The sequence below is a fragment of the Drosophila mauritiana genome, chromosome 4 (genome assembly GCF_004382145.1).
Source record: "Drosophila mauritiana strain mau12 chromosome 4, ASM438214v1, whole genome shotgun sequence".
NCBI classification, from domain to species: domain Eukaryota; kingdom Metazoa; phylum Arthropoda; class Insecta; order Diptera; family Drosophilidae; genus Drosophila; species Drosophila mauritiana.
The window spans coordinates 76,904-104,821 of NC_046671.1; the positions used below are offsets into that span (position 1 = coordinate 76,904).

At 34.1% G+C, this 27,918-nt stretch overlaps 2 protein-coding genes across 6 annotated transcripts; one reads left to right on the forward strand and one right to left on the reverse strand.

Annotated features, from left to right (window-relative positions):
* Positions 1-122: 122 nt before the first annotated feature.
* LOC117146248 (ankyrin-3) lies at positions 123-21,874 on the reverse strand. 2 transcript variants are annotated; one of them, XM_033312185.1, is made up of 14 exons: positions 21,788-21,874; positions 17,865-18,058; positions 14,085-14,507; positions 13,608-13,728; positions 9,257-9,364; positions 7,849-8,962; positions 7,310-7,413; positions 6,313-7,254; positions 4,029-4,353; positions 2,556-2,652; positions 2,273-2,497; positions 553-2,219; positions 382-482; positions 123-326 (listed from the first exon to the last, which is right to left on the reverse strand). In XM_033312185.1, the coding sequence occupies exons 4-12, from the start codon at positions 13,710-13,712 to the stop codon at positions 602-604; spliced, it is 4,638 nt and encodes a 1,545-aa protein (XP_033168076.1). In that variant the 5' UTR covers positions 13,713-13,728; positions 14,085-14,507; positions 17,865-18,058; positions 21,788-21,874; the 3' UTR covers positions 123-326; positions 382-482; positions 553-601. The 2 variants fall into 2 exon arrangements, with proteins under 2 accessions (XP_033168076.1, XP_033168077.1); XM_033312186.1 differs by lacking the exons at positions 14,085-14,507; positions 17,865-18,058; positions 21,788-21,874 and adding an exon at positions 13,957-14,040.
* Positions 16,742-27,619, forward strand: LOC117146250 (probable cation-transporting ATPase 13A3). 4 transcript variants are annotated; one of them, XM_033312188.1, is made up of 10 exons: positions 16,742-16,833; positions 18,510-18,637; positions 18,729-19,894; positions 21,798-22,086; positions 22,143-22,252; positions 22,310-22,671; positions 22,725-23,228; positions 23,289-23,489; positions 24,870-26,724; positions 26,798-27,619. In XM_033312188.1, the coding sequence occupies exons 3-10, from the start codon at positions 19,450-19,452 to the stop codon at positions 27,391-27,393; spliced, it is 4,362 nt and encodes a 1,453-aa protein (XP_033168079.1). In that variant the 5' UTR covers positions 16,742-16,833; positions 18,510-18,637; positions 18,729-19,449; the 3' UTR covers positions 27,394-27,619. The 4 variants fall into 4 exon arrangements, with proteins under 4 accessions (XP_033168079.1, XP_033168078.1, XP_033168080.1 ...); XM_033312187.1 differs by having other exon boundaries at positions 16,745-16,964; XM_033312189.1 differs by lacking the exons at positions 16,742-16,833; positions 18,510-18,637 and having other exon boundaries at positions 18,666-19,894.
* Positions 27,620-27,918: the final 299 nt, after the last annotated feature.

Genomic DNA, 27,918 nt, shown 5'->3' on the forward strand with positions numbered 1-27,918 from the left:
ACTGGAACAGAAAAGGTGCACATCAGATAACTTCAAAAATCAGTAGTTTTGCTGATGCTATATCTGACTATAAATACAAGCCACTTTAATCCTCTTTAATTAAATGAAGTTCAAAACTATAATTGATTCAACAATTTATTTAATTAGTACGATTTTTAACTCTAAATTATAACACTGTTAATATTGTTATATTATAAATTGCAAAGTAATACATTGAATAAAATTTCTGATTGTCAATAGAATTTTATATTTTTAAAAAATGTAATGAATCGACTTTAGGTAAATTATTTACCGCTGATCAATTACTCAGGAAAATCGACATTTCTCTGAAATAAAATATTATTATTTTAATGATTTCATGTTGTTATACACTTTAATTACCTGGATTTCAAATATTATAATATGTTCCTCCTCTTTCTCATGTATCGTTCAAATGTTAAGTATTGCATTAGTATATATAAATTTACTCCTTTTAGTGACACCTGCGTTGAAGTACATGTATTTTATATTTTTTAATCATTTATTACGATCTGCATTCAATACTAAACTTACCGTCTGCGTTTTTAGAAATATCATGCTAAGGACCTGTAGACTTTGTAAATTACTGTTCATATTCGCCATTTTTTTCAATTCTGGCAGTCGGCAAAACTTTTTCCGGTTTAAGAGTGCCAAGCTCTGAATTTTTAAACCTTTTCTCCACAATATCTGAGCGGCCGATTTTGTAGAGGGCTTCAGCTAGTACATTGCCCGTCAATACGCCTCCATGTTCTAGCCATAGCTGTAACATTACCATGCTCTGCGTTACACTGTCATTTAACAAAAATTCTGTTTTAACAAGCTCGATATCGGCTTGGGAAACACCCAATTCTTTTGCAAGCAAAGGCCAGTCTCTTCCTAAATGGCTACAAATGTCGCCTAATTTTACATCAGCCCCATGAATCAGTTCGATGTCACTTGACATAATACGAGCTTTAGTAATATCAATTTCTTTCATCTGTTGTTCCTTTACTCCAAATACAATATTTTCATTGTGATTTAATTTTCCATGCACATTTATACAATCGTTTAAACTATCTCTTTCGAGATGCTTTGTTATAAAATCCATTGAAATATTCAAGGTACAAAGCGGCTTCAGGGGCACTTCATCCGGTCCTACCATCGGGTAGGTCATAAAGCAGATGCGACCATGTGGCAATTCTTGATCTTTAATGTGAGCACTAAAGGAGAGCCGGTTTTCGCAAAAAGGTTGAAACTTGGTATACAGCTGTTCGCCTTTCTTTAAAATGGGAACAATGTTACCAGCGAATTCAAGATATACAATTTGATCCTGCAGCACTTCGATATCCCTGCTTTTTGCAACTTCTGTAAAATATTCTTGTTGCTCAAGGGTCTTATCCTCTTTATCATCAGTCATGCAAAACACGGAAAATTTTGCTTCCGTTTGGGAAATTCGTTTTGCAAATATTACAAACTTGACATAAAAAGGAACTTTGGCCAAATGACTATAAAGTTCTGTGGCCATTCGTCCTGCGTCTACGATATTACGGCAATCCATTAGCCAAAACCGGGCAGAAACAGTAGTGGTAAATGTTACACTGTCTCTAGCAAATGACAACGGTGTTGATCCAGTAACATCTTCCCAAGTTGCTCGGGTTTGACCACCACTAATGGAACACAAAAGTCGAAGAGTAGGCGAACTTGAATTTCCATTGCCATAACATGCATTAACCATACTATTTGTACAAGCTTTTGGAGCTGGAATGCTTAATGTAATAGCTTTGTGAAATTTTCGTCGCCGTGGCTCCACAGTGACTACGGGTGAGACAGCAACCCCTTGACCGAGCAGCTTAGAACATTCGACCAGGTCTACTGGCTGCGCCTGAAGACCGACTCGAATTTTTTTAGTTAAAGCATGAGGCGGAAATATAGCTTTGACCTGGGGCACTACTGTAGAAAAAACAGTTCCACCATCAGGTCCAATAACGTGCACTTCCTGACGAACTCGCGAAACAACAGCAAAAAAGTGCGGAACATTTTGAGTAACGATCCGAACGATGCGATCCGAATGAAATTCCTGTGTTTGATTTATATCTTCTCCTATTATGTCTTTATATAAGTTATGCTCACGCCAACTTTCTCCATTGTCGGACCGGAGTATAATAATTTCGCGCTCGTTTTTTCTAAGGGTGCCATAGTGTGGAACTTCTAAAGTTATTGGGCTACAAGACAAAATAATTAACTATAAGTTTGGCAAAAGAACTCCCTAGTTTACCTTAAAAACATTCCGTCAACAGGTGACATTTCCAAAATGCGACTCACAAGTGCTTCACCCTCCATTAAAGGCGGAGGGTTGACTATCCTTTGCGGCTTAACATATCGACATGTTATTCGTGTGGGTTCAGCGCAGGCCTTTGGAGGTACGATAATACGCACACCATTGTGCCGATATCCGCGCATGGATCCACCACGTGCATCTACCAAGAACGACACCAGAAACCTAATAAAGGTAATAGATTACATGCGTTTATCCCTAAGAATTCCAGGTAAAAGCTTACCCTAAATGAACTTGGGATCGGGCAATAACGACGTTATCGGGTTTGTGCCGTCCCATTTCAGTTAATTCAATACAGCTCATGTCATTGGGTAGTATTTCTTGAATAAATAAAATAAGTTATTAGTTATATATCAAAACAAGGTAGAATGCTATAGTCGAGTTCCCCGACTGTCATATACCCGTTACTTAGCCAGTGCAAATGCGAACGCATTGACAAGACTAACAAATTAAACGAAGATAAAATCAAAACATTTCCCTAAAGAGTGGGCCTTCAAGTTTTGGGCGGGTTGTGGGAACTAGAGTGGGCAAATTGTCACATTGTCAGCTTGCGACGTGTGAAAAATTAGAGACGATTACGATAATATTCACTTTTAACTATTGAAGGTTTTGTGTATATTTTTTAAATTGTATTACCTTTTTTTCGAAAATTAATGTTTTAAATTACAAAAAGTATAATATCAATTCCAGATTGTAACTTTATTTAATTTATAAGTTAAAATAATGATGAACTTAATTTTAATGCTGTAAAAGATACTGGTTACAGTCCCCAGTTGAAGTATGTCGTCAGTTCCATTTTCATTTTATTAATTAAAAACATTTAATTAAAAGCGCTTCTTTAATAATCAAGGCATTGGTTTAGTAAATAATTTGTAAATCATAATTTAGCAGATCATTTTGCAACCAAATTGACTAAAACTATCAATATGCAACTTAGTTTCTTGGATCAAAATTGATTTCGGACCTAAAATCGTCTTCCAGCACAAGCACGCACACGTAAACACTATCTCGTTTATTCTTTTTCTCACACAAGCAAGCAAATTATATTTTTAAATTTGTAAGCTCTCAATTTTACGCGAGCGGAGAGAGTGAAATTTTCGTCCGTCACCAAAAAAGTGTCTGCATAGTGCAAAACAAATGTATGACCGTTACTCATCTTGTTATTCTAATGTCTTTGCTATTACTGTAAGAGTAACGGGTATAATTATCTTAATATGTAAAATAAATCTAAACTGATTCAAGCTGTCACTTTTTTCATTTGTTTGGATCATACACATCAAGCAAATGAAAAGAGTGACAGCTTTTAGCCATTTCGATTACGCCCACACTTATATATATATATACATATTTTTTCGTTTTTATAGATTTTACCGATTTTTATCAATTTGAACCGACACCAAAGATGACCTATTGTGTTCCCTCCTATTTTTCTTAAAATTAATTTAGTTTCAGATCTGCGGTTGTGTATTTGGACACATAAAAATTAGAAATTAGGTTATTAAGCCTAGCGGGTCTAGAGATAGACTTGTGTATTATTGGATATTTTAAGTAAAATTGATATATCGTGAAGTCAAAGGGAATACTAAATTTATTGAAATGTATTGACTAATGGTATCGACTAATATTTTCTCACTTTTTAGCGATGGCTTTAAGTACTACATATTTATGAGTGCCGTGTTAAATAAAGACAATTTACCTTTCTTATTTAGAACTGGAACATCAGTAAGATCGTGGTCGGTGTTTGTCGTATCAAAGTTCTTGTGATCCTGGCCGTAGTTGGCTTTTAAATCATCAGTTGCCATGTATTTGTAATGGTTATGATCCAAAAGGTCATCACAAAATTCGTCATCGGAATCGGAAAGTAAGGTTTCATGCATAGCCTCTGGAGCCATTACCTTGCATTTTTCTTCAATCGCACCAATATTTGAATTAATAACGGATGTCGAAGTGACAATTTTAAGGGATTCCATTACAGTTACGTATCCAAAGTTACTTGCAATGTATAGAGCTGTGTTCCCGTCCTAAATTAAGGATTTGTATTGAATTTATAAATAAAAAGCACGATAATATGTAATATATTTATATGGATATAACATAATCTATATAAACAAAACAAAGTTGGTGACTATAAGGACTCTAATAACTCGCCTTCCTGGCGACCGATTTGGATGGCTTTTTTCGGTTGGATTCGTATTGTCATGCGCTATGCAAAAATTCCGGAAAATATTTTGAAAAAAAAATCTTTTTCAGCTACAAACGTCCACACCGCAGTTGGCGATTAGGCCAAAATCTTTATTCGTTTAATATGAAACAATATTTCTGTGCTTTTTTTAAAAAAAATAATCGATTTTTCTTAGTTAAAATCTAGAAAGGAAAGTTATTGCTTTTTTTTTGGATTCGTTTTATATTTGTGTTATTATACGTGTGTATACGTAAATCGATTGCAAGTCGAAGTAGAACAGCACGGCGATTGGCAAATCTTAGGTAAAATATGACAGATGAGCAGCGTGAATTGCATCGAGAAGATATCCTTTCAAGGGTAACGAATTTACGCACTGCACGCACACAAGACGAAAGTGAACGGAAGACAATAATGTGCAAAGAGGTTCTGCTGCACGTGTTGATAAAGAAAATGAAAAAGGACGTGGGTGGCGCAGAATCAGGGAATAGAATAGAATCGAGATGCACTTAGCTATGGTGCTACAATAGATGGTACAATGCAATGTATTGATTTTAGTGCAATGGATGTCTTATGTCAGCATTGTAACGCACGCAAATTCCCAAAAGAAACTCCAGGGTTGGGCAGATGGAAAAGTGGTTCTATCCTCAGCCAGAGGCATTGCAATCTCTGTCTGGCTAACATTCAGAAGTATATTGCTTTCAAATGACACCTTTTGGCACTACCAATGTTATTGTAATTTCTATGTCGAATTGCTGCAATGGACGATCGTTACACACAAACATCAAACTCATATAGCAAACATCACATTTTCATCACGACAAAACAAATATTTTTTTTTATTCACTATTTATTTTTGGATGATAGCGGTTTGACAACAGTGCATTTGCCTTAATTTCAACAGATTCAAGGTCAAGTTGATCATGAAGTGGGTTCACTGTTTTCAGTCCCAAATTCGGATCATCGGTCTTCATAATTAAATACATTCGATTCGGTTCAATTGTCAAATTTTTAAATTTTGTTGAGAAACATCAATCAGCCGCGTCTTTGCAACGGTACGCTACTGCCGAATGTTATTGATGCAACCTTCTTGAAAGGCATATATCAAGGCAAGGATGTATACATTTCAAGAATTCATTCTAGACGTTTGTGGAATTAATTTGGAATTTGATTGCAACTTTACGTTGCTTGTTCCAGTGTCGGGAGAAAATGAATTTAAAAGTTGTGTTTGGATTTTCATCTGTTCTGCTATCTGTTTAAATACAAATTTTGGGAGGGACAACCTCTGCCTGGCCAGCTAGTGTTAAATAACTCAGTAAATGTTTAATTAATTAATTTTTGTAACATTAGACGTTAGAATTTAATACTAATTGGACGAATAGTGTTTTCTTAATTGCAGTGTTATATATAGTGTACTTCTTTCACATCTCTTTCTCCATGACCCCTTCACCTTTATAATGCTTGCTAAAAAATCAGTAATAATCATCTCACGTTTTCGTTGCAAAAAAGCATGCAAGGCGATTTCATTCTGAAGTGAAACAAAAGAAACGACGGTAGGAGCAAAATACTTTCTTTTTCGTTCTTCAGCTCTGGCTCTTCAGCATTCTTCAGAGTGAGAGCGGTAGCAACCGCGAGGCGAAATACTACGGGAGTTGCGTAGCTTTTCGGCAATCACCACAAAACTATTATTTTTTCCATTATTTTTGACCAGGCTTGTTAAAAAAACGGTCCAAATATTACAATAGCTTTAAAAATGATTCTATATGACTTTCTTAAGATGATAATAAAATAAAATACTTACTTTTGTTAAAGCATTTGGATTCGCTTTATGGCGTAATAAAATATTAATAATCATAATGTGACCTTGCTGAGCGGCTTGATGAAGCGGGGTATACCCGATATTAGAAGACATCTCAATGTCAGCGTCGTTTTCAATAAAAAATTTGACAAGATCGAGGTGGCCATAATGGGCAGCCATATGAAGGGGAGTATAACCATTTTTAGTGCGCTCTGAAATGTTAGCACCGTTCTCCAGTAAAATCTGTGATACAAGAACGTGACCTTCCTGGGCAGCCACATGTAATGGTGTCAGGCCATTTTTTGCAGAGGAGCTGATAGCTCCATAATCTAGAAGTAGTTGGACCATATCAACGTTTCCCCCTTGAGCAGCCAAATGTAACGGAGAGAAGCCACTCTTGCTAATAATATTAACGTCTGCACCGTGTTGCAACAGCTGCATCGCAATTTCCAGATAATTTTTTTTGCAAGCTATGTGAATAGCACATTGACCATTTCGGGCACATAAATTTGGCGATGACCCATTTTTTAAAAGGAGTTCCACTATTGAGTGATTATTGTAGTGCGTGGCCACGTGTAATGGGGTCACATCATTTTTCCCCTGAAAATTGATATAAGCTCCATTTTGTAATAATATTTGAACCACATTCCGCTTTCCGTATTTGCAAGCTAAATGCAGTGGAGTAAACCCTTTTTTGGTAACAGCATTAATTTCCGCACCATTTTCCAATAACACTTGGACTATATTCTCTTGTCCTTCTTTTGCAGCAATATGCAGCGCCGAATATTTGTCTTTAGATTGAGCATTTATCTCTGCTCCATGCTGCAGTAATAACATAATTATATTAATATTTCCTAATCGTGAAGCTACATGAAGTGGCGTTTGGCCTTCACGGGCAATAGCATCCACTTTTGCGCTGCGAAGTAAAATTCGAATAATATCCGCCTAAAATAAATAAATTTATTAATATATTTTATGTTATTTATACTTAAATCAATACCTGATTAGCACGAGCGGCCAAGTGAAGTGGTGTTTCTCCACGTATTGTTGGTAAATCCGCACTAGCTTCATGTTGTAGTAAATATATTACAATATTCATACATCCTGAAAGATTGAAATTTTGTATAATTTTGATACCCTATACCCTATATTCTCCGTTTATCGCGATTTAAATTTTTATAATAGTATACTATTATACTACATTTATTATTCATTATATATTATAATATTTTTTAATAACCTTTCTTATATCCTATTACCACATTCGCGATTTAAATTTTTATTTATACTATAATTTTATGTTTATTATATTATATATTATAACATTTTTTAATAAACATTCCTATATGCTATTAACACATTTTCCTAAGCTTTTCTTTATTTTAAGGGAAAAGTCTAGCTGAATAATTCTATATGATTAACATATGAAAGTGAGATTGAAAGTTCGGAATGCTTATCAAAAAATTTACTTAACGAAACGAATTAACTTAATAAGGATCACCTCAAGGATAACATACAAAATTTAATATTTGTACCTACCCATAAAACTAGCTACATGTAAAGGTGTTAAGCCAGATTCCGTGGTTGCGCCAATGTTAGCTCCGTGCTTAACGAGTAGTTCAACTATCTTAATACGATTTTTCTTGCACGCAATATGAAGAGGAGTGAAACCATTGAGCGCACGGGCATTTGGATTTGCCTTGTAATCAAGTAAAAGCTTAGCTACTTTAACATGACCACAGTGAGCAGCCACGTGAAGAGCTGTTAAGTAATCCACAGTAACTTCGTCTACTGGAGCCTTGTTGTCCAACAATAAATGAGCTGCTTCGTCGTGCTCACCCTGTGCAGCCATGTGGAGCGCAGACAGACCGTTCTTCGTTTTTGTCAGTATCGGCGCGTTTTGATACAACAAATGCTTAATAACCTCTACATGACCAGAGCGAGACGCACAGTGAAGTGGTGTAAGACCATCACGAGTCGCAGCATCTATTTTTGCTCCTCGGCACAGTAATAAACTACAAAGTGATAACTTTCCCCATTTACATGCCACATGTAAGGGAGATATGTTATGTTTGGCTACATAGTTTACATCTGCTTTATTGTTCAAAAGCAAAGTGGCAATGTCCACGTTTCCATAATGAGCTGCTATGTGCAAAGGGGTGAATCCTGACTTGGAAACGATGTCAGCATTGGGATCATGTTGAAGTAATAACTTAGCTGCATTTACATCATTTTTTTTTGCAGCAATATGAAGAGCTGGTAGGCGAACCTTACCACGCACGTCATTTTCAAGTAAGACAGCTACAATTTTGTCGTGTCCCTGCTGCATTGCTACCGCAAGTGGTGTGAAGCCATCTTCTGTAGATAATGACGGATTTGCCCCATTTGCCAATAGGATCCGACAACAATTGTCGTGGTTTTCTTGTGCTGCCATATAAAGCGGGGTGAAACCATTAAGAGACTGTACGTTCACATTAGCATTATATAAAATTAGCTGATTGATGACATCTTGTTGCCCCGCTAAAGACGCAATGTGCAAGGCTGTGTTTCCCTTTTTTGTGGCATTATCGATCTTTATGCCCCTTCTTAGCAACTCGCAGACTATATCCACATATCCGTCCTTTGCAGCTAAATGAAGTGCATTAAGACCGTTCTAAAATAAAAAATAAAATGCTATAGTAATTAATATAAATTAACTCGGCTTTGTTCCAAATTTGATGATTTAATGACGCAAACATCTGTTGCTAAGACACAGAGGTGGCCGGTAGGGAAATAAATTCTCACGTATCGCGTTTTTTACCTGATTCTTTGAAGTACAAAATTAGTCGTTTCTAAAACATTACATTTGGACTGATATCCTAATATCATTTTTGCCACGAACACCACTAATTCTTGGTGGTTAATATTTATTTGTTAGTATTTATTAATTAAACCATTACATACTTACTGCATTGCAATTATTTATGTCCGATATTTCTCCACAGTCCAAAAAATCCATCACCTTTTTAATGTCTCCGCTGCGAGCAGCACGTAAGAACGAAATGGTCGCGTCATTCTGAAAATATAATTTTGAGTTAATAACAGCAAAAAACGATACTGAAATAATTCCCATTTTTGAAACACCAAATCGCATTAGACTAAAAAAACACTTTTTGAAAACATCAATAGAAATTGGCAAGAAAACTAACAAAACAAAATAACAATTTTTTAAATGGTTGGCGTGACAGTTTGAGTGGGCGTGGGCGAAATAATTTTCGCATATAAGTACAAATTAGCACAACACATTTTTAACGAATCTGATATACTCTTCACCTCCTAAAATATTTCTCTGTTAAACAGCTTGCCATGAGAAACTTTAACACCTATAAATAGATAAATTTCCTTCGTACATAACTTCCAAACACATGGTCCCAGAGACGTGTACTATATGGCATTTATTTATTTATTTACGTAGAACAAATCGTTACCAAACATTAAGTATACAAATATTCTTGATCAGGTAGTAGAGTAGATCTGGTTCGTTTTTCCGTCCGTATGAACGTCAAGGTCTCCGGTACTATTAAAGATAGCAGGTTGAGATTAAGCATACCCAGAAGTTTGTTTACCCATGTTGCCGCGACACTTTTGAAAAATGTTTTCTTTTTCATATTTTTATTGGCCTTGTAAATTTCTATCGATTTCCAAACAACTTTTTGCCACGCCCATTCAAACCCACGCTTTTGAAAAATATTTTGATATTTTTTTGGATTTTGTATTAGTCTTGTATCGATATGCCAAAAAACACTCTAACGACCACAAACCACGCCTACATTTTTGTAAAATGTTTTATATTTTTATTAGTCTTGTAAATTTCTATTCATTAGGCGAAACCATTTTTGCATTACTTTTGCTCTAATGACCACAAACCTATACTAATAATCTTATTAGTCTTGTAAATTTCCATCCATTTGATAACCTATTTTATGCCACACGCACAAACCACCCATTTTTTCTTATTATATTCTCCAATATCTATCGATATGCCAGAAAAATTAGAATATTTCGCGATCTCACTTCCACTAGCTGAGTAACTGGTATCTCTGTTGATATTTTCAAAAGCTTTTCATACTTTTCAAGCGTAAAGGATCTGAGGGCAGTACCATCTGCATTTGATTTTTATATGGGGATGCAATTTGGTAATGTCATTAAAATACACTAATATGGAAACTTGTATATCTTTTTTCCTTTAAAAATTTCGGATACCAAAGATAAACTCAGTCGGAAGTTCGAGAACGTATCGAGGAAAATAAGTATTACAGCGTTCTCCTTTTTCCACAGAACAACACAGAAATTTCCTTTTGCCACAATAAAGCTTGGTAAAAGCATTAAATGGAAGGCTTCCATGTCCATATTTGCATCTTTTTAATAATAATAATTATATGTTTAACATTTTTATTATTTGTTATCCCAACACTGTTACTCATATATTGTCTGGCAGATGTAGACTTGTAATTAAATAAAATTTAAAATAAAGTATTTATTAAATCAGGACTCTGTTATTTATATTCTTTGGGTAGCACTCTTAAGAAGCACTCAATAGTTGACTTCCTGATATTGATTCTGGAATGTTCGCAAATACTTCTCGAATATTTGTCTTGGAAAACATCCAGAAGACTTTACGCGAATGTTACAGAAGCCTTTAACGGAGTGCTTACAGATGCGTTCCACGCGATTTATGAGAGTCTCACGCCCGGCAAAAGAAATACTTATGAAAGACCGTGATCCGGAATAATTCCACTTTCGACTGAAAACACTTAGCGAGGTAAAAACAAGAGAGTTTCCCGTTACTCAGCTAGTGCGAATGCCAACGCGAAATTTCATAATTTATCTGGTATGTCGATATATACACTTTTGGGGAATAAAATATAAAAAATATTTAATGTTTCAAAAGAGTGGGCAGGTCTGGTTTGGCGGCTTAAGGCCGTTGAGTGGGCGTGGCAAAAAGTTTTTTGGCAAATCGGTAGCAATTTACACGACTAATAAAATTATGAAATATATCAACAAATTTTTTTTTGTATACATGTAAACAGAGAGAACGCTGTAGTCGAGTTCTCCGATTAACAAATACCCGCTACGCAGCTAGTGGAAATGCGAACTCGAAATTTCATAATTTTTCCGAAATATGGATAGAAAATGGGGAATAGAATGAAAAAAAGTTAAAAAATTGTTATGTGTGAGGGTATGTAGGTGAAAAGAGGGGCGTGTCGACAGTGTTTTTGGTATACCAAACAAAATTGGTAAGACAAACAATAAAACCAAGAAAAATGTAAACATTTTTCAAAAGTGGGGGCGTGGTTTTATGGTGTTTTAGGATGTTAGAGTGGGCGTGGGAAAAAGTTTTTTGGCAAATCGATAGAAATTTACAGGACCAATAAATATATGAAAATATGATCCTGATCAAGAATATATATTTTTTATATGTATGGCCGGAAACGCTTCGTTGTACCTCTTACATACTTTTCAATGTATTTATTCAAGTAAGAAAATACAATTTTAAAAGTGAAAACTGTAAAATTCGATAGAAAATGCACGAAATAGAGGTGTATGTAGTAATGCTTGGAATGCTAGTTCCCGAGATTACAGCTGTTATTTACGCCCATGGCCAGATCGACTCGGCTTAATGATCTAGACCATAAATATAACATAAATACATGTTATAAAATAGTAAACGCTTCCTTCTTCCTGCTACTCTGCGAGGAACGGATATAATTGTTTAAAAATTATATTACATAAAAATAGCAGTGCGAGGGAAACTAAGAAATACAAAGGTATTTTTCCATGTCCCTTTTCGGAATCGAGTTTTTATTACACTTATTTTTGTAAAATGGAATGTGTAGATAGGAAAAAAAGAAAATTGCATGATAGCCTCTTTTTATTTACGTTCTTGACCACATTCACAACTTTTAAGCTGTTCATAAGAATAGCAGTGTCTGGTTTTGTCCAACGTAAAGTCCCGAAATTATCAATATTTTCTAAAAAGTGTGCTTGGTTAAGTTAATTTAAGTATATTTAAAAGGGCAATAAATTAAAAAATAAAATTTGTGGGTGCTGTCCTCTAGCACTAAAGTCTGAGCTGAACTTGGGAATCAGCGACGTTACAATTCGGAGACGACTACTGAATCAAAATTTAAGTGCAAGGAGTCCACGAAAGGTTCCCCTACTTAGCCCAAGGCATATAAAGGCAAGAACAAGCTTCGCTAAAACCTACATAATCCGGCCAGTCTCCAAATGGCGTAATATCCTTTGGACTTATGGGTCAAAAATAGTGCTATTTGGTGGAACTGGATCCCTACAGTATATCTGACGACCTCCAAACACGCAGTGCCACCCAAAACACGCACTGAAGGCTTTCAACCCTGGAAGAAGACTTTCAACCCTATGGACTTCTTTTTTTTTTACAATGGTATGAGTCATTAACATATGATTTATGGTATTATAGACCAAAACGCATATGAAAATATAGTTAGTGATGTCTTACTGTCATATGTTGAATGGAATGTGCCCTTAAAATGGACGTTCCAACAGGATAATGATCCGAAACACACAAGCAAATCGGCTAAGAATTGGTTGACCCAAAATAGAATAGAGGTAATGCCGTGGGCAGCATTATCTTCCGATTTAAACCCTATAAAAAACCTGTGGGGGGACATTAAAAAATATGTGTCGAAGAACTCCCCGACGTCTAAGGCTCAGATTTGGCAAGTTGTGCAGGATGCATGGTCAAAAATTCGCATAGTGGACTCCATGCCGCGTAAGTGTTAGACTGTGCTGGCTAACAAATGCTATTCAACAAAGTATTAGGCCCAAATTAACACATAAAAAAGAAAAAGTAAGTTCGTTCTAAGTCAAGATAAGTCACCAGAATTTCTGTCTATTATGTTGTTTCAATCTATATTATCGAAACTATTGAAGAAATAAATGTGAAACATTTGTTGAATTGTTTGAATTTAAATACGTAATGATATTATAAAAAAAATTGACAATTACATTTTTTATTTTAAGGGTTCCAAGCACTACTATTTTTATGAACACGGCTGTATGTGCATATGCAAATAAATATATACATATGTAAAAATTAGTTCATATACATATATATATGTATGGCATCTGCCAATTGTTTTGGCAATGAGTATTAATTTACTGGAAACGCCCATATACGAATGTACGTACACATGTACATACATATACGTACATCATGAAATTTATCTTCATGAATGTATTTTTTACAACGTATAATAATAGTAAGCCGCATATATTACCTGTTTTATGTTTCCATTCTTGTTGTCTAAAGCCATTCCATTAAGAGCACAAGTTACACTTCTTGTTTGTATTTTGTTCTCAACTCGTACATCACCAAGCGTCATAATTTAATATTAAGCCCTAAATTAAAAAAGAAAATGGTTTCATAGAAATAAAAAGATTTTACAGGTATATAAAATTCACGCAATTAGTATATAAAAAATATATATATATAATATATAAATATATTCTTTCAAGCCGAATATGAAGATCGTTTCATATTTTCTCTGTATTATTATTTTAAAAGGACATATTAAAACAGAAAATAATCAAGAAAAGTTTATCTTAGTAAACAGAAATAAATATTACTCAGATGTTGACCAATTATTAGAAATTTATATAAATAGACAGTGTTGAATGTATTGACATAAAATGTTCAGACGGCCTATTACCAAAAATAGTTCGATAAGTATAAACTTTTTATATCATGTTCCTACCATATCAAAATTCCTTTTCCGGAACCAGTGCTGTGCGTCTGGTCCCTTTTGCATCAATATCTCGGCTACGGTAATCGATTTCGTAAGAATTTTACGATTTCTATTTGATATCGCAAAGTCTGTGCTCCGGTTTTCGAATTTGCAAAATTTTTTCGATTTGTGAATCGGGCACTTTTGTCTGGCCGAAATCAAAAGTAAATGCCTATTTTATATCAAAGCATATAAATAGTTTGCTCAGTCCATTGATCTATTGATGTTTATGCCACATCACAACAATATCACTCTGTCACATAGTTATTTCAAAAAAATGTATTTCTGACCACGACTCAGATGTGACAAGCAAAACTTTGACGTCGGCAACAACAATTTTTGATATGGCAAGGCGTTGATATTAAGGTCGAAAAAAGTTTTCGGGAAGATTTCCTGAAACGAAACAGGCAGGTAAAAATACTTATAAAATATAAAAGAATTCATTAATTAATTTAAGGGGGCCAAAATTAATGTTTGTTCGTTTTAATCTTATTACATATATGGTTAAAGTGCATTACAAATTTAAGTAAAACAGTTTAAGCAGCGTTTCACTGTTTAGGAAAGATTCTGATAGCAAACATTTTGCCAAAACCAGAGAACCCTGAAATCGAAAGATTTTGGCCAAATCGAAATCGAAAAAATTATTACATGTGCATGCTTTATAATTTTAGATCCTATTAGTCGGCTTATAGGAATTCTCCTCATTAGTATTGTTAAATATTAAAAATTTCTAAAAGAAAATAAGTTAATAACAAGAGAGAACGCTATAGTCGCCTTTCCCGACTATCAGATACCGGTCAGCTAGTCCAAGTGATACTGACAATTTTCAACATTTTTGAGGATTATCGATAAATTGGGGAAAAAATTAATTTTAATGCTCTAAGTTGTGGACGGCTGTTGTGTATGTGTTTGGTGTTGGTGTTGGTGTTTGGGCTGTTGTTAGGCCAGGTCAGAGTGGGCATGGACATAATGTTTTTAACATTTCGATGGAAATTGCAATAAAATTAAATCATTTCTTAAAATTGTGGGCGTGGAAATTTTGGGTCGTTTTAGAGCGTTAATGCTAACGCGTGGCAAAAAGTTTTTGACGAATCGATAAAAATTTACAAGACTGGCAATATGAAAAAATATCTAAAACTTTTTAAAATATTTGGGCGGGGCAGTTTTGGGCGGCTTAAGGGCGCTAGAGTGGACTTGGCGAGTTTATTGTCATAGAAATGTACAAGACTAATAATAATATAAAAAAATAGCATAACATTGTGCAAAAATGTGAGCGTAGCAATTTTGGGTTGTTTGTAGCCGTCAGAGTGTGCGTTGCAAAAAGTTTTAAGGCAAATCGATAGAAATTTACAAGACTAAGAAAATTATGAAAATATTTCTCAAAAGTTGGTGTGGCAGTTTATAGCGGCTTGTGAGCGTGCAAAATTGGGTCAACTTACTTGCGCTGCGTCTTTGTCTCTAGAATCTTTATGCTTTATCTCAACATTCTAGCTTCTATAGTTCCTGAGATCAAGGCGTTCATATTATTCCTAACATAGTCCCACAGAGCACATTTTTGTAAGTCGTAATTCAACAATGGCAATTTCGTGTCGCAGCCCACCACAGAGCACTGTCGTAAAAATCTGATTCTGCCCTGTAACATCTGCTTTTTATTGAAATATAAACATCGTAAATTATGCAGACTGTCAAATTTTTAATAATTTATATTATCAATATAATTACAAACAATAGTATTATATTATAACAATATCGGGATATGAAAATACCTGAAGCGGAGAGTGCTATATTGAATTCAACCCGATATACACGAGCTACACTATAATCTCTTCTTTGTCATAAAGCTTGGTTTACATAATAATGAATTGCAGCTGGAGCGTTGAAGCTGGCTTTGGATGACTTGGATCAATTGTCTATGCTTAAATTTATTTATTTTTTCCACCTATCTCAGGAAACCCATATTAATCTACTAAATTGAGTATATATATAGATGGTGATTAGTATTTCTTCTCGTAGTGAATTCTTGAATGGTATCTAAAATAAAAGAATTTTCATTTGTTTATGATAAGAATCAACTGCGGAATTTTCGACAAGAAATGAAAGTTAAATTATTACAGATACAGCTTTATTTCATTTTTATGACAATGGGCAAATAAAGTACATATATTTGTACCTACAGTATGTCAAGGAACTGTTGCGAAATAAGTTGAATTTTTGACTTTAGAGGTAAAATTAAAGGGTTCTTTGCTTAATTAAACGCAATTCATTTTTAAATATAGTTAAAAAATAATTATTTTACTTATAAATCAAAAAACAATATAAAAAATTAAATATACAAGAAAATAAACAACAAATTCCAGGCTTACACACTTTTGGAACTGTCAAGAAACTCTTCACACAAAACACTAAATCGAAGTTAAATCCTAAATTTTTAAATTAATTTATTTTATTTTTAAATTATTTTATTAATATTTTAATAGTTTTAGTATGTATATAAAGGATTCTGACCACCACAGCGGGGAATAATAAATACCATCGTCCCAAAACTCTCCCATCTGCCATAACGCTACCTTGGCGTACAAAATAAATCGTTAGTGTAAATAAACTATTTGATTATTTTATTCCAAATGAGGATTCTTTTGGGTGCATTTAAACATTGTTTTAAATCCATCGATAAAGGGATGTGAATAGGCAGTTTTATAGTGACACCAGCAGAGGAATTGTAATTATTGTGAACACATCAACATTGCCGTAGTATTGTGTGTTTTAAGACGTACAAATAAAACATGTGGAGTTACTATAAACTGATGTCCTAGTGAATGTGTTATAAATTTAGCAGGCGCCTATTACATAGTATGGCTTTAAAATAATGTTTATATGCATAAAAATATATATTTTAGAATCTAGATACTATATATATACAATATCCTTTCATACACATGTATGACATGTTTCGACTGCAAGATTTTATATTATGTCACGATATATAAAAGACTTGATGAAGTTTTGATGACAATGATGTCATTTTACTAAGTGAAGTTATTTAAATGATTTAATCTGAAATACTTATTTTCTTTAGCTAAGTGAAGTATCTTATAGTACAAGCGTCTCATTTACCAAATAAATATTCATATATTTATTATTTTTTTTTTTTGACTGCACCGGTATTTCTAATGGCAGTGAAATTGTTGTTCATGAAGTTGTTTTTTGTAAGTTTGTATATTAGTTAAACAAACCTACGTAAATCTGATGTATGTGACTAGTTTTTATTGTAGCATTCAATGTCGATGTATATAAAAATATCAGAGTCGATCTGGCCATGCAACGCCAATTTGTATTGGTTGGATTTTTTATTAGAATTTTTTTCGTCAAATTAAATAATTATAGATGTATAATATTATGTTTAATTAATGAAATTTCATGTACAAAAGAGTGTTATCAACTAATTTCTTCATGTATAGCTCACATTTTATGCGTTAGTTTAATGTTTTTACGAATTTTCAGAGTGTTTTGTCCACTCTTTAGTGTCCATTGCCAATTTAACTACTTCTTTCTAATAATAATGAGAAATGAATTATGAGATGAATATGAAGGAATATGGGATTGAATAACAATAACTTGATGCAAATCACTTTGCAGAACTGGTCATTTATGGATTTACACTTTGGCATTAAACATTGTTTTGATCTGCTGGACCTGCATATGTATGTACATATGCATATGAATGTAGCTATAATTAGGGAAAACTCTTACCGAGACAACCATGACTAGAGGAACTGTCATGCGACTACTCTCTTTGCTGCCTTAATGCAGGTTGATAGCAATCATTGCATTTTGTGTACATTAGGAGTCCTACTGTGTGGACTCGGCATTTTTAGATCCTTGCTATATTTTAATATTGGAACAGTGTTTCTATTTTAATTTCCATAGAATAGAGACAGTAATACCTGTAAAATAATAGATGTGGTAGAAAGGAGCATTAAAAATATTAACCCTTATTTTTGGGAAATATGACAAGGTTCATAATGTTTTTTAAACTCACGTTATAATGTAGAACGTTATTAAAACTAATGGCAGAAACTCAGTAATTCTATCTTAATTTCTTTGCCAATTTATATACTTGCTAAGAGATTAAGCATGCTGATTCTAGAGTCGTAGATGCCGCACTGGTTTGTCTAGTTTATTGTTTTTTCCTTTGTCTATCCAATTTTAATAAGCACGCCAAAAAATATTTTTAACACGCCGTTCAACATTTTTTTAACTGCCTTTCCAATTTCTGTCGATTTGACAATTAATTATTTTTAGTTAACATATTACGATTGGGAAATTAGCTTAACGTTTAATATTAAAAAACGTTATAAGATAAGATTACATATTACAATTTATCTTCCATTTCAGAAATTTACCATCACTTAGTCAAACAAGAAGAAGGACCTACTAAAGAAATTAAACTAAAACCTGCTTTTGCTTGGGTACCTATTAATGTGCCACTGAACGGTGTTATTATTAAAATGATTGAAATTGAGGTATATAAAAAATTGTATCGAATATAAAAAATAGTTATGTTCCCTACGTGGCATTTCATTTTTAATTTTAAATCGATACTTTTTTGCACAGACTACTAAAGTTCATCATTCTTAATTACCATTGCCAAGCAATTCGCACCTGTCATACTAAGAATTTAATCCGAGGGATTGTATCGTAATGAATTCATATCAAGGTGTTATAAAGAAGAAACTGGAAAAAAGTAAGATATTATACAGAAATGTGCTCAACGCGTGCTTTGGTGTATGTGTATTCACATTACCACTTAACAAGTTAAATGGTGTCCTGCCCAAAGGAACCAGATTAAGCTTGAAGATTTTACAAAAGGAGTACATCAAGCAATTCTTTTTTGAGAAGCGTGTGGGAAGCGGAGGAGCAGGTTTCGATTTTATTACGTTTTTTGGATGATTAATAAAGAACCGGAGAAGAAGCATAGCAACAAAATATCACAGCCTAAATCCTGCAGGTCCACAGGTGCAATTTTCATTTAAGCGACGGCAGCTAAAATTATTGCACTTTAAATTATTAGCCAATAATCACGTGCCATTTAACTTAAATATCCAACCTCGTCAAATATTTTTGAGCAGGGTAGGCAGATCGAACTGCTCTTCAATGATGTTACAAATTTTGTTCGCTTGTTTGCTATGTTGTTTAAGAGAGACCTTTTACAAAGATGACAGGTGTAGCTGACATTAAAATTGGCATAATTGCATAAGTCTTAGAACCAAGAAGTATATTCAAACTGTCGCAGAATTCATAATTGCCTGCACTTGTAATTTTAAATTGTCCAGAAATGTTCGCAAGTCAGAGCAAGGCTTGTGAGATTAATAATTCTCGAAGTGAGACAGTGCAGCTACAACCCTTACCAAATCATATTGAAGATCTAAAATTTAGAAATTCGGATGTTGAAACGGATGATGATCATCACTTCCCTGGAATTGCAGCTAAAAATAAAATCTTGAAGCTTAGCTGGTGGCATTCTCCTGTTGATATGCATTATGTTGCGACAGAATTAGTGCAACCAAAAAAAAGTGATAAAGTACCGAGCAATAAAATAAAAAAAGTTGAGAACAATAATACTTTAGTTAATGGTTGTAGTAAAACTTCAGCAAGATCGGTTCCGTTACTCCAATATAATCGTCCAGACCAGGATGGGGACAGCGACGAAAACATAACAAGCGTTCTTGAGCCAAACGTTGATGAATTCTATCCTAAAGACTCAGAACGGCTTGTGGATGGTAAGTTATATTTTTAGCTCGTTAATTACTGTTGACCTTTTTTTATTTTATTCTCTACTCGCGAAGAATAACCAAAAAAAAAAAGCATGCACCGTTGATTTCCCTCTGAGCAGCAGACTTCGTTGCTTATACTTTTGATTTCTATATATCGCATCGTCGTTAGACACATCCCTTAATGGGAGATACGAGCGGCGATTGAACGCAAACGAGTTCATTTCTTTTCGCCGGGCAGTGATTTTTGAATTTTATGTTATGTAGATTTATTTTTAGCATCAATTTAGCATTTAGCATCAAAGCATTAAGAAATATATTTTCTGTTAAGATTCACTTGTGAAATTCACAGATCCAAGTGACAAGAATTTTCACATTCACGCATACATGAGCCAAATACTTATTGAATCGTGGTCAAAGTGATGAGGGCAAAGGAAAACGAAAAAATACATTATATGAATAATTCCATGGGATTTTGTTCCGACTTATGTAAGTCGACACTATGACTTATAAACAATTATTTTTTGACGAAGCATTCAGGGCTACTATGTAAATCGGTTCGGATCTAAGAAACAGCGAACGTGTGCTCCGCAAGAATATCTGTGGTATTTTAAATAGCTTCAAAAACCAGCAAGCTTTCAATGGTGTCATATTGTTCGAGTCTAGATTTCAAACCCAGAGGAAGGGATGTCACATTGTTAATAATACACGTTACTCGTAGAGTAAAAAGGGTACACTAGATTCGTTGTGTAACATCTAGAAGGAAGCGTGTTTAACCATACAAAGTATATTTTCTATATACATACGTATATTCTTGTTTTTATTAATTTTCGCGTCGACATTTAGTCTGCCAGCTGAATGCTTGGCGAAAAGATTCAGTACGTTTTTTCGGCAGTTAAAGGATTTGATGGCTTCAAATAATTTACATATCCATATACATATGTATGTATCAAAAATTCTCAGATATGATAACTGAATGCATTTTAAATTACCTACGTAATTAAAAATTTAAATGGGTGAATATTGTATGTTCATATTTGTAAGTAAATATGTATATGCATATGTATGTATATGAAGCAACGAATCTTTTTGACAGTGTTGCTGTATTAGTATATGCATACATACATGTATTGATCAGCACATGCCAGCTGCAAAAATTTTAATGAATATATGTACGGTACATGTGTATGCATTAATTGATGAAGATCGTTTCTTATTGTATACGTTATGATGAATTATGTTTTCATTTTGTATGTACATATGTTTGTGTGCAAAGCTTCATACATATATCAGTGAATTATTAGGTGTAACGCACAATATTTCTATTAAATACTTTTTCTGTTGGCAACAGTGTCCCAATTACGTACAATTAAAAAGCCACATAATCATATAAACGAATAAAAAACGGGTACGAAAAGAAAAGTGTGAGTGCTCTAGCGAACAAACAATATCAAGTTTGCGCTTTGGATTCTTATCACTTGTCTTTTATCTATTGATGTTGCCTTTTCGATTAGGCGTTTAACTAGCTGTTCGTGGCAACAACTTTTTCTTTAAATGTGTTTTGATTTTTTTGGTAAAAGGTCACAGTTAATTACCTTAACAATATTAGTTTCAAGATATTGACGGATTAAATAAATTTTAGCTATGCAATTTGATCAAATTTGTTGTTTCACCTATGGGAGTGTTATTGATTTTACTTTAATGTTTTTATAATTTTACAAAATAAAACAGCGAGTGGAAGCTAAAGTAGGCGTACTTACATACATACAAAGATAGAAAAAAAATTATGACACCCCACAATAATTCAAAAGGTATGCACTCTAACATAGTACGCGAATTTAAATTATATAACACGCCATCGTTCTATTACATTATTGCTATTAGTATTTAAAGCTTGATTACTTATTTGTAGTTTCAAAACCATGTACTGGACTATTAAATCCAGATCAGGAGGATCAAATGAAAGTATGCGGTTATCGTCGTTCTCTTATGCGAACTGGTTTTTGTTGGGCATGTATCTTCTTAACTGGAGGTCTGTTGCGCCTCGTGTTACATTGGTGGCGTCATTTATATTTATATGCCACTTGCTCTAAATGTTCATTGGAGGAGGCAGAACAGGTTTTGGTAACAGAGGATTATCAAGGAAAGCACAAAATGTACCATGTAAAGAAAATTCAAGTCCTAACGTCAAGCAACCTTAAGTAAGTACACACCAATTGTGACAAAAAGAAAAAAATTAAAAGATTACATTCATCAGGACACTCTTGGAAAAGGAACAGCAGTCCATAGAAAGCACTCATATAGAATGCGATCATGTAGAAAACGTCTTGCAACTGTCAGTTCATTTTAACTCGGCCCAATTTAAAAGTACGTTCAATACAAACATAATAAGATGCACGAATTTGCAAATTCATTTTTTTTTAGAATGCTCATCAATACGAATTTTTCGCTGCAAGCAATTGGTTTATGCTTGGAACAATAATATAAATAGTTTTCAAAGGATAAATGGACTCGACCTAAATATTCCGTGTTCATATTATCACCAACAGCGTGGATTAACTGTACATGAACAGATTTCAAGGCGAATTGTTTTCGGAGACAATGAGATAACTGTACCATTGCGAGATTTCAAGACATTGCTGTTCTTAGAAGTACTTAATCCTTTTTACGTTTTTCAATTATTTTCTGTAATTCTGTGGTTTACATATGATTACTATTACTATGCTTGCGTAATACTCTTGATGTCCATTTTTGGTATAACAGTGTCTGTTTTGCAAACGAAAAAGGTAAGTTATCAATAAGAAGAACTTTATAAAATATAATTCCTATATATTTTTAGAATCAGGATTTGCTCCAAAAAACAGTATATAACACTGGTAATGCTTGGGTTGTTGATCATAAAGGACTGTCTAAAGAGCTTCCAACGCGAGCGATAGTACCTGGGGACATCATTGAAATACCGTCATCAGGCTGTACCCTGCATTGCGATGCAATCTTAATATCAGGAAACTGCATTCTAGATGAGTCTATGCTTACTGGTGAAAGTGTGCCAGTAACCAAAACTCCTCTACCGTCGAAACGTGACATGATTTTTGATAAAACAGAGCATGCCAGACATACTCTTTTTTGTGGCACAAAGGTTATTCAGACTCGTTATATTGGCTCGAAAAAAGTATTGGCATTTGTAATAAACACTGGAAACATAACGGCAAAAGGAGAACTTATACGTTCTATTCTTTACCCCCCCCCTGTTGACTACAAGTTTGAACAAGATTCGTACAAATTTATCCAGTTTCTGGCAATAATAGCATGTGTAGGATTTATTTATACGCTTGTAACTAAAGTAAGTTGTGTACTTTTTAAGCAAATATAATTAAATGATAATATAATTTGTTACGTACAGATCTTGCGTGGAACGGATCCTGTTAAAATAGCAGTTGAATCACTGGACCTTATCACAATTGTAGTCCCACCAGCACTTCCAGCGGCAATGACAGTCGGTCGATTTTATGCACAAAAGCGGCTAAAGACTAGTGAAATATTTTGCATTTCTCCTAGGTCTATAAATGTGGCAGGAAGTATAAATTGTTGTTGCTTTGACAAGGTTCGTATTATTAATAAAGTTTGTTCGGTATTGATTTAGGTTGATTAAATGGTTTGTTTCCAATTTCATCTACAAACAAATATGTCGCATTTTATTTTAATTTGTTATTTAAACAATATAGTCAAATCTATTTACATTATTATTATTATGGTTCTAATATAATATATACTTTTACATTTTTATATATAATTATTTTACCACTTCTTTTTATACCCGTTACTCTTAAAAAAGGGTATATATATTCGTTTAAAAGTTTTTAATTCTTGTAGAAGGAAACGTTTTCGACCATAATAAGTATATATATTCTTTATCAGGAATAGCCGAGTCGATCTAACCAAGATACTAGAATAACAAGATGCGTAACGCCATACGATTTTCTTGCACACGATTTTTTCAGGCTGGTGACTCTAGAGCTCTCCAAGCTTCCAAGCTCTCTGAGAGAGCGGACAGCTCTAAAGCCAGCACCTCTCTTCTACGCATACAGTGACAGCCGGCAACTGTATGTGTGCACACGTATGGTCATGCTTTGTATGCCCTCCACTTAACAAAATCTTAGACTTTAAATCTATATTATCTTTGATTGATTGGCACCATGTAAAAATTCTTGTTTGCATTGCCTTAACGATATTAATATTTAAATATAGCTTAGCTTAGAAATAGTACTAGTCGAAACTATATACATAATACCACAAAATAAATATGACTTTATATTAGAATAATTGTCATTAAGTATTCAGCTTGCGACGTGTGAAAAATTAGAGTAGGCATTTCTAGTAGACATCGATTCTGACCGCACGGTCGTGCCTATATAAAGTATAAAGATCAGGATCAACAGCCAGTCAAGATTTCAGGAAATATAAAAGCAAGAACGTTGAGATTAAGCATACATATTTTAGTGACATAGACGCAGCGCAAATTTTACCACGCTCACTCTAACGCCCAGACTGCCACGCCCACACATTTGAAAAATTTGTTGAAATTTTTTTTGTCTGCATAGTGAAAAAACAATGGTATGGCCGTTACGCATTTTCTTATAAATAATAAAAATACGTTATAAAATAATATAAAACACGTTAAGGGAAACCTGGTTATAATAAAAAATATATATTTATAGAAGAGTACAGAACAAGTAAGCATTCCCCCAACCCAATAAAGAATATATATAAGATTAAATGAGAAGATTTCTATTATGTCCGCCTGTTCGTACGGACGTCATGATCCTGGGAACTATAAAAGCTAGAAATGTACTCGCTTATAGATATTTCATAAAATAATTAATAATTAAATAATTAAAAAAATTATTTATTTCCATAAACAATATATCCTTTATTAAAATGAACGTCACGAACTTATAGACCTTAAATTGTATCTTTATTTCAGACTGGTACTCTTACGGAAGATGGACTTGATATGTGGGGGGTTGTGCCCAAATCATCAACTAATCAATTTCAAATTCCTTTAAAAAGTATTGATCGATTGCCATTCGATCACTTCCTTTTCGGTATGGTAACGTGTCATTCTATAACAATATTGAACGGCAAAATGATGGGCGACCCATTGGATTTAAAAATGTTCCAGTCTACAGGATGGGAACTAGAAGATTCAAATAACATACCTGATACTGAAAAATATGGTATTCTTTATCCAACAATTTTAAGACAGCCAAGAGTTGGCCTTTCCGGTATGGCTGAAGCAGATTGTGAATCTAAAAATGAAATTAAGCGGCAATCCTCTGTAGACGATTTACTAGCCACTGTTGGAATCTCGCCATCACAAAAGAATTTTGATCATGGTATCGTTCGAGAATTTCCATTTACTTCAGCTCTTCAGCGGATGTCTGTTGTTACTCGTTGCCTTAGTGACCAAGTATTTAATGTTTACTGCAAAGGTTCTCCCGAGATGTTGAAAAAACTTTGTACGCCACAAAGTTTACCAGATAATTATTCGCAACAACTATCGGAATTTGCAAAAAAAGGATACCGAATCATTGCCATTGCTTTTAAAGCTCTTTCCCACAAGATGAACTATACAAAAGTACAGCGTTTATCTCGAGAAGAGGTTGAAAACAACATGGAATTTTTGGGTTTTGTTATACTTGAGAATCGCCTTAAACCAGATACTGCTAAAGTAATAAATGCGCTAAACACAGCCAAAATTCGAACTATAATGATAACAGGCGATAATATTTTAACTGCAATAAGCGTTGCTCGGGATTGTGGCATAGTAAGTCCCTCGCAAGCAGTTATAACTGTGCATGCAGATCCAATTGGCGACAGTGCAAACTTCCAAACTAATACCGGTACAGAGTGTAATTTTGATAATAGTTCAGATAAACACTACAAGTTGCACTACACCTTAGATTTTGGTAGCAAGACGTCTCGGGCATATCTATTTAAATCAAGCTTTAATAGTAACCTTTTTGACCGGGAAACACCTGAATTCACGGCCCACGTTGGAAAAACTATTTTTCATATGGAGTCGACGAATTCATTAGTTAACGAATCGAGTTCTAGTTACGCAGAAAGTTGTTTGCCGACAAGCGATAGTTTGGCCAGTGTAAAAACTATAGACACTTGGACCCACAATGATGCTGAGCTTGGTATAAAACACACACCAGACGAAAGCTGGCGACAAGAATGTATATTTGCAATGGATGGTAAGACTTGGCAAATTGTAAAAGATCACTTTCCAGAGGAAATGGAAATTCTATTGACACGGGGTTCTATTTACGCCCGAATGTCACCCGATCAGAAACAGGCACTAGTTATAGAACTTCAAAACTTGGACTATTGCGTTGCCATGTGCGGTGATGGAGCCAATGACTGTGGTGCACTGAAGGTGGCTCACGCTGGTATTTCCTTAAGCGAGACTGAAGCATCCATAGCATCGCCATTTACTTCACGAAATCCCACAATTTCGGCGGTTTTAAAAGTTATTAAGGAAGGACGCGCTGCATTGGTCACATCGTTTGGTATTTTCAAGTATATGGCAGCCTATTCGCTGGTTCAGTTCATATCTGTTATGATTTTGTATTCCATCGACTCCAATTTGACGGACAAGCAGTATCTATATGTCGATCTTGGACTTATATCAATATTTGCCTTCTTTTTTGGTAAAACCGAATCATTTGATGGAAAGCTGGTGGAACAAGTTCCACTTAGTTCATTAATATCCTACACGCCATTAGCTTCCCTTTTACTACATCTTACTGTTGTAACAGCATTTCAGGTGACTTGTAAGTATATATATATATGTAAATGTAAATTTAGTAAACATAACGTAATCCTTTTTTTTTAATTCCATTATAGGTTGGATTCATCTGCATCAACAGCCGTGGTTTAAACCTTTCGAGCCTGCGGGTGAAGATCATTTAGGTTGCTATGAAAACTATACAATGTTCTGCATATCTAGTTTCCAGTATATTATTCTAGCTTTTGTTTTCTCAAAGGGTGCGCCATACAGAAAACCACTGTGGTCGAATTGGCCACTGTGTCTAGCATTTATTGTAAATTTGTGCATTATTGTATATTTGGTTCTTTACCCCTGCGATTGGGTAGCCACCTTTTTTCAGCTTATTGTACCTCCTACCATGAGATTTCGATACGTTATGCTTGCATACGGAGCAGCATCATTTATGTGTCATATTTTTGTCGAGTCATTTTTGGTTGAATATCTAGTGTTCAAAAAATACCAAGTACAGCGAGAGAAAAACTGGGTCACATCGAAGCAAAAATACATGCGTCTAGAGCATGATATATCAAATATAAAAAACTGGCCACCTATAACTGAAGTCTATGAACCAAATAATTTAACAGACTGGGAAACAGAACAGCCCACATATGTAAGTTTGCACGCTGAACAAAACCATGATACGCAGCTTGGAAAATTTCCGGGATTTTGTTAGAAAATTAAAACAAAAATGTAGCCAAAAAATTTAGAGCAAATAATCCTTGTCGAATTCTATGTAAATTGTACTGTAACCTAAGGAATTTCCATTATTAATAAAGTAGGGAATGTAGGAAAAAATATTTAGTTCCTATTTAGTTTTATTAGTAATCTTTGTATTTCTAATTGTACTTACATCAAAGATAACTTTGTATAAACTATGAACACTTTTGTTTTACTATGTTTCAAACGGCGTTGTTTCTTGATTATAATTAAGTGTTTGATGTTTATATACATAAGTTAAAATTCATATAGGCTGTATAATAAGTATTCGAGTAACTTTAATTCATTGCATTTTTAAGCATACATAAAATAAAAAATAATAATCACAATAATTGTATCTCTGTTTTAGAGGGTGCTTACAATGGAATGGCGTTTCTCGGTTTTGGGCAAACGGAATTATATACTCGTTACTCGATTAGAAATAGGGTATATTAGATTCGTTGAAAAGGAAGGTTTAAGAAAGCGTTTCCGACCATATGAA

What these genes read in the sequence shown, in the direction of transcription:
- LOC117146250 (XM_033312188.1), top strand. Translation starts at nt 19,450, where the DNA reads ATGTTCGCAAGTCAGAGCAAGGCTTGTGAGATTAATAATTCTCGAAGT. An exon ending in CTGTTTTGCAAACGAAAAAG is followed by an intron (nt 22,672 to 22,724) that starts GTAAGTTATCAA and finishes ATATATTTTTAG; the next exon opens with AATCAGGATTTGCTCCAAAA. An exon ending in ATTGTTGTTGCTTTGACAAG is followed by an intron (nt 23,490 to 24,869) that starts GTTCGTATTATT and finishes TCTTTATTTCAG; the next exon opens with ACTGGTACTCTTACGGAAGA.
- LOC117146248 (XM_033312185.1), bottom strand. Translation starts at nt 13,712, where the DNA reads ATGACGCTTGGTGATGTACGAGTTGAGAACAAAATACAAACAAGAAGT. An exon ending in ACATGTAGCTAGTTTTATGG is followed by an intron (nt 7,414 to 7,848) that starts GTAGGTACAAAT and finishes TCAATCTTTCAG; the next exon opens with GATGTATGAATATTGTAATA. An exon ending in TGGCCGCTCGTGCTAATCAG is followed by an intron (nt 7,255 to 7,309) that starts GTATTGATTTAA and finishes TATTTATTTTAG; the next exon opens with GCGGATATTATTCGAATTTT.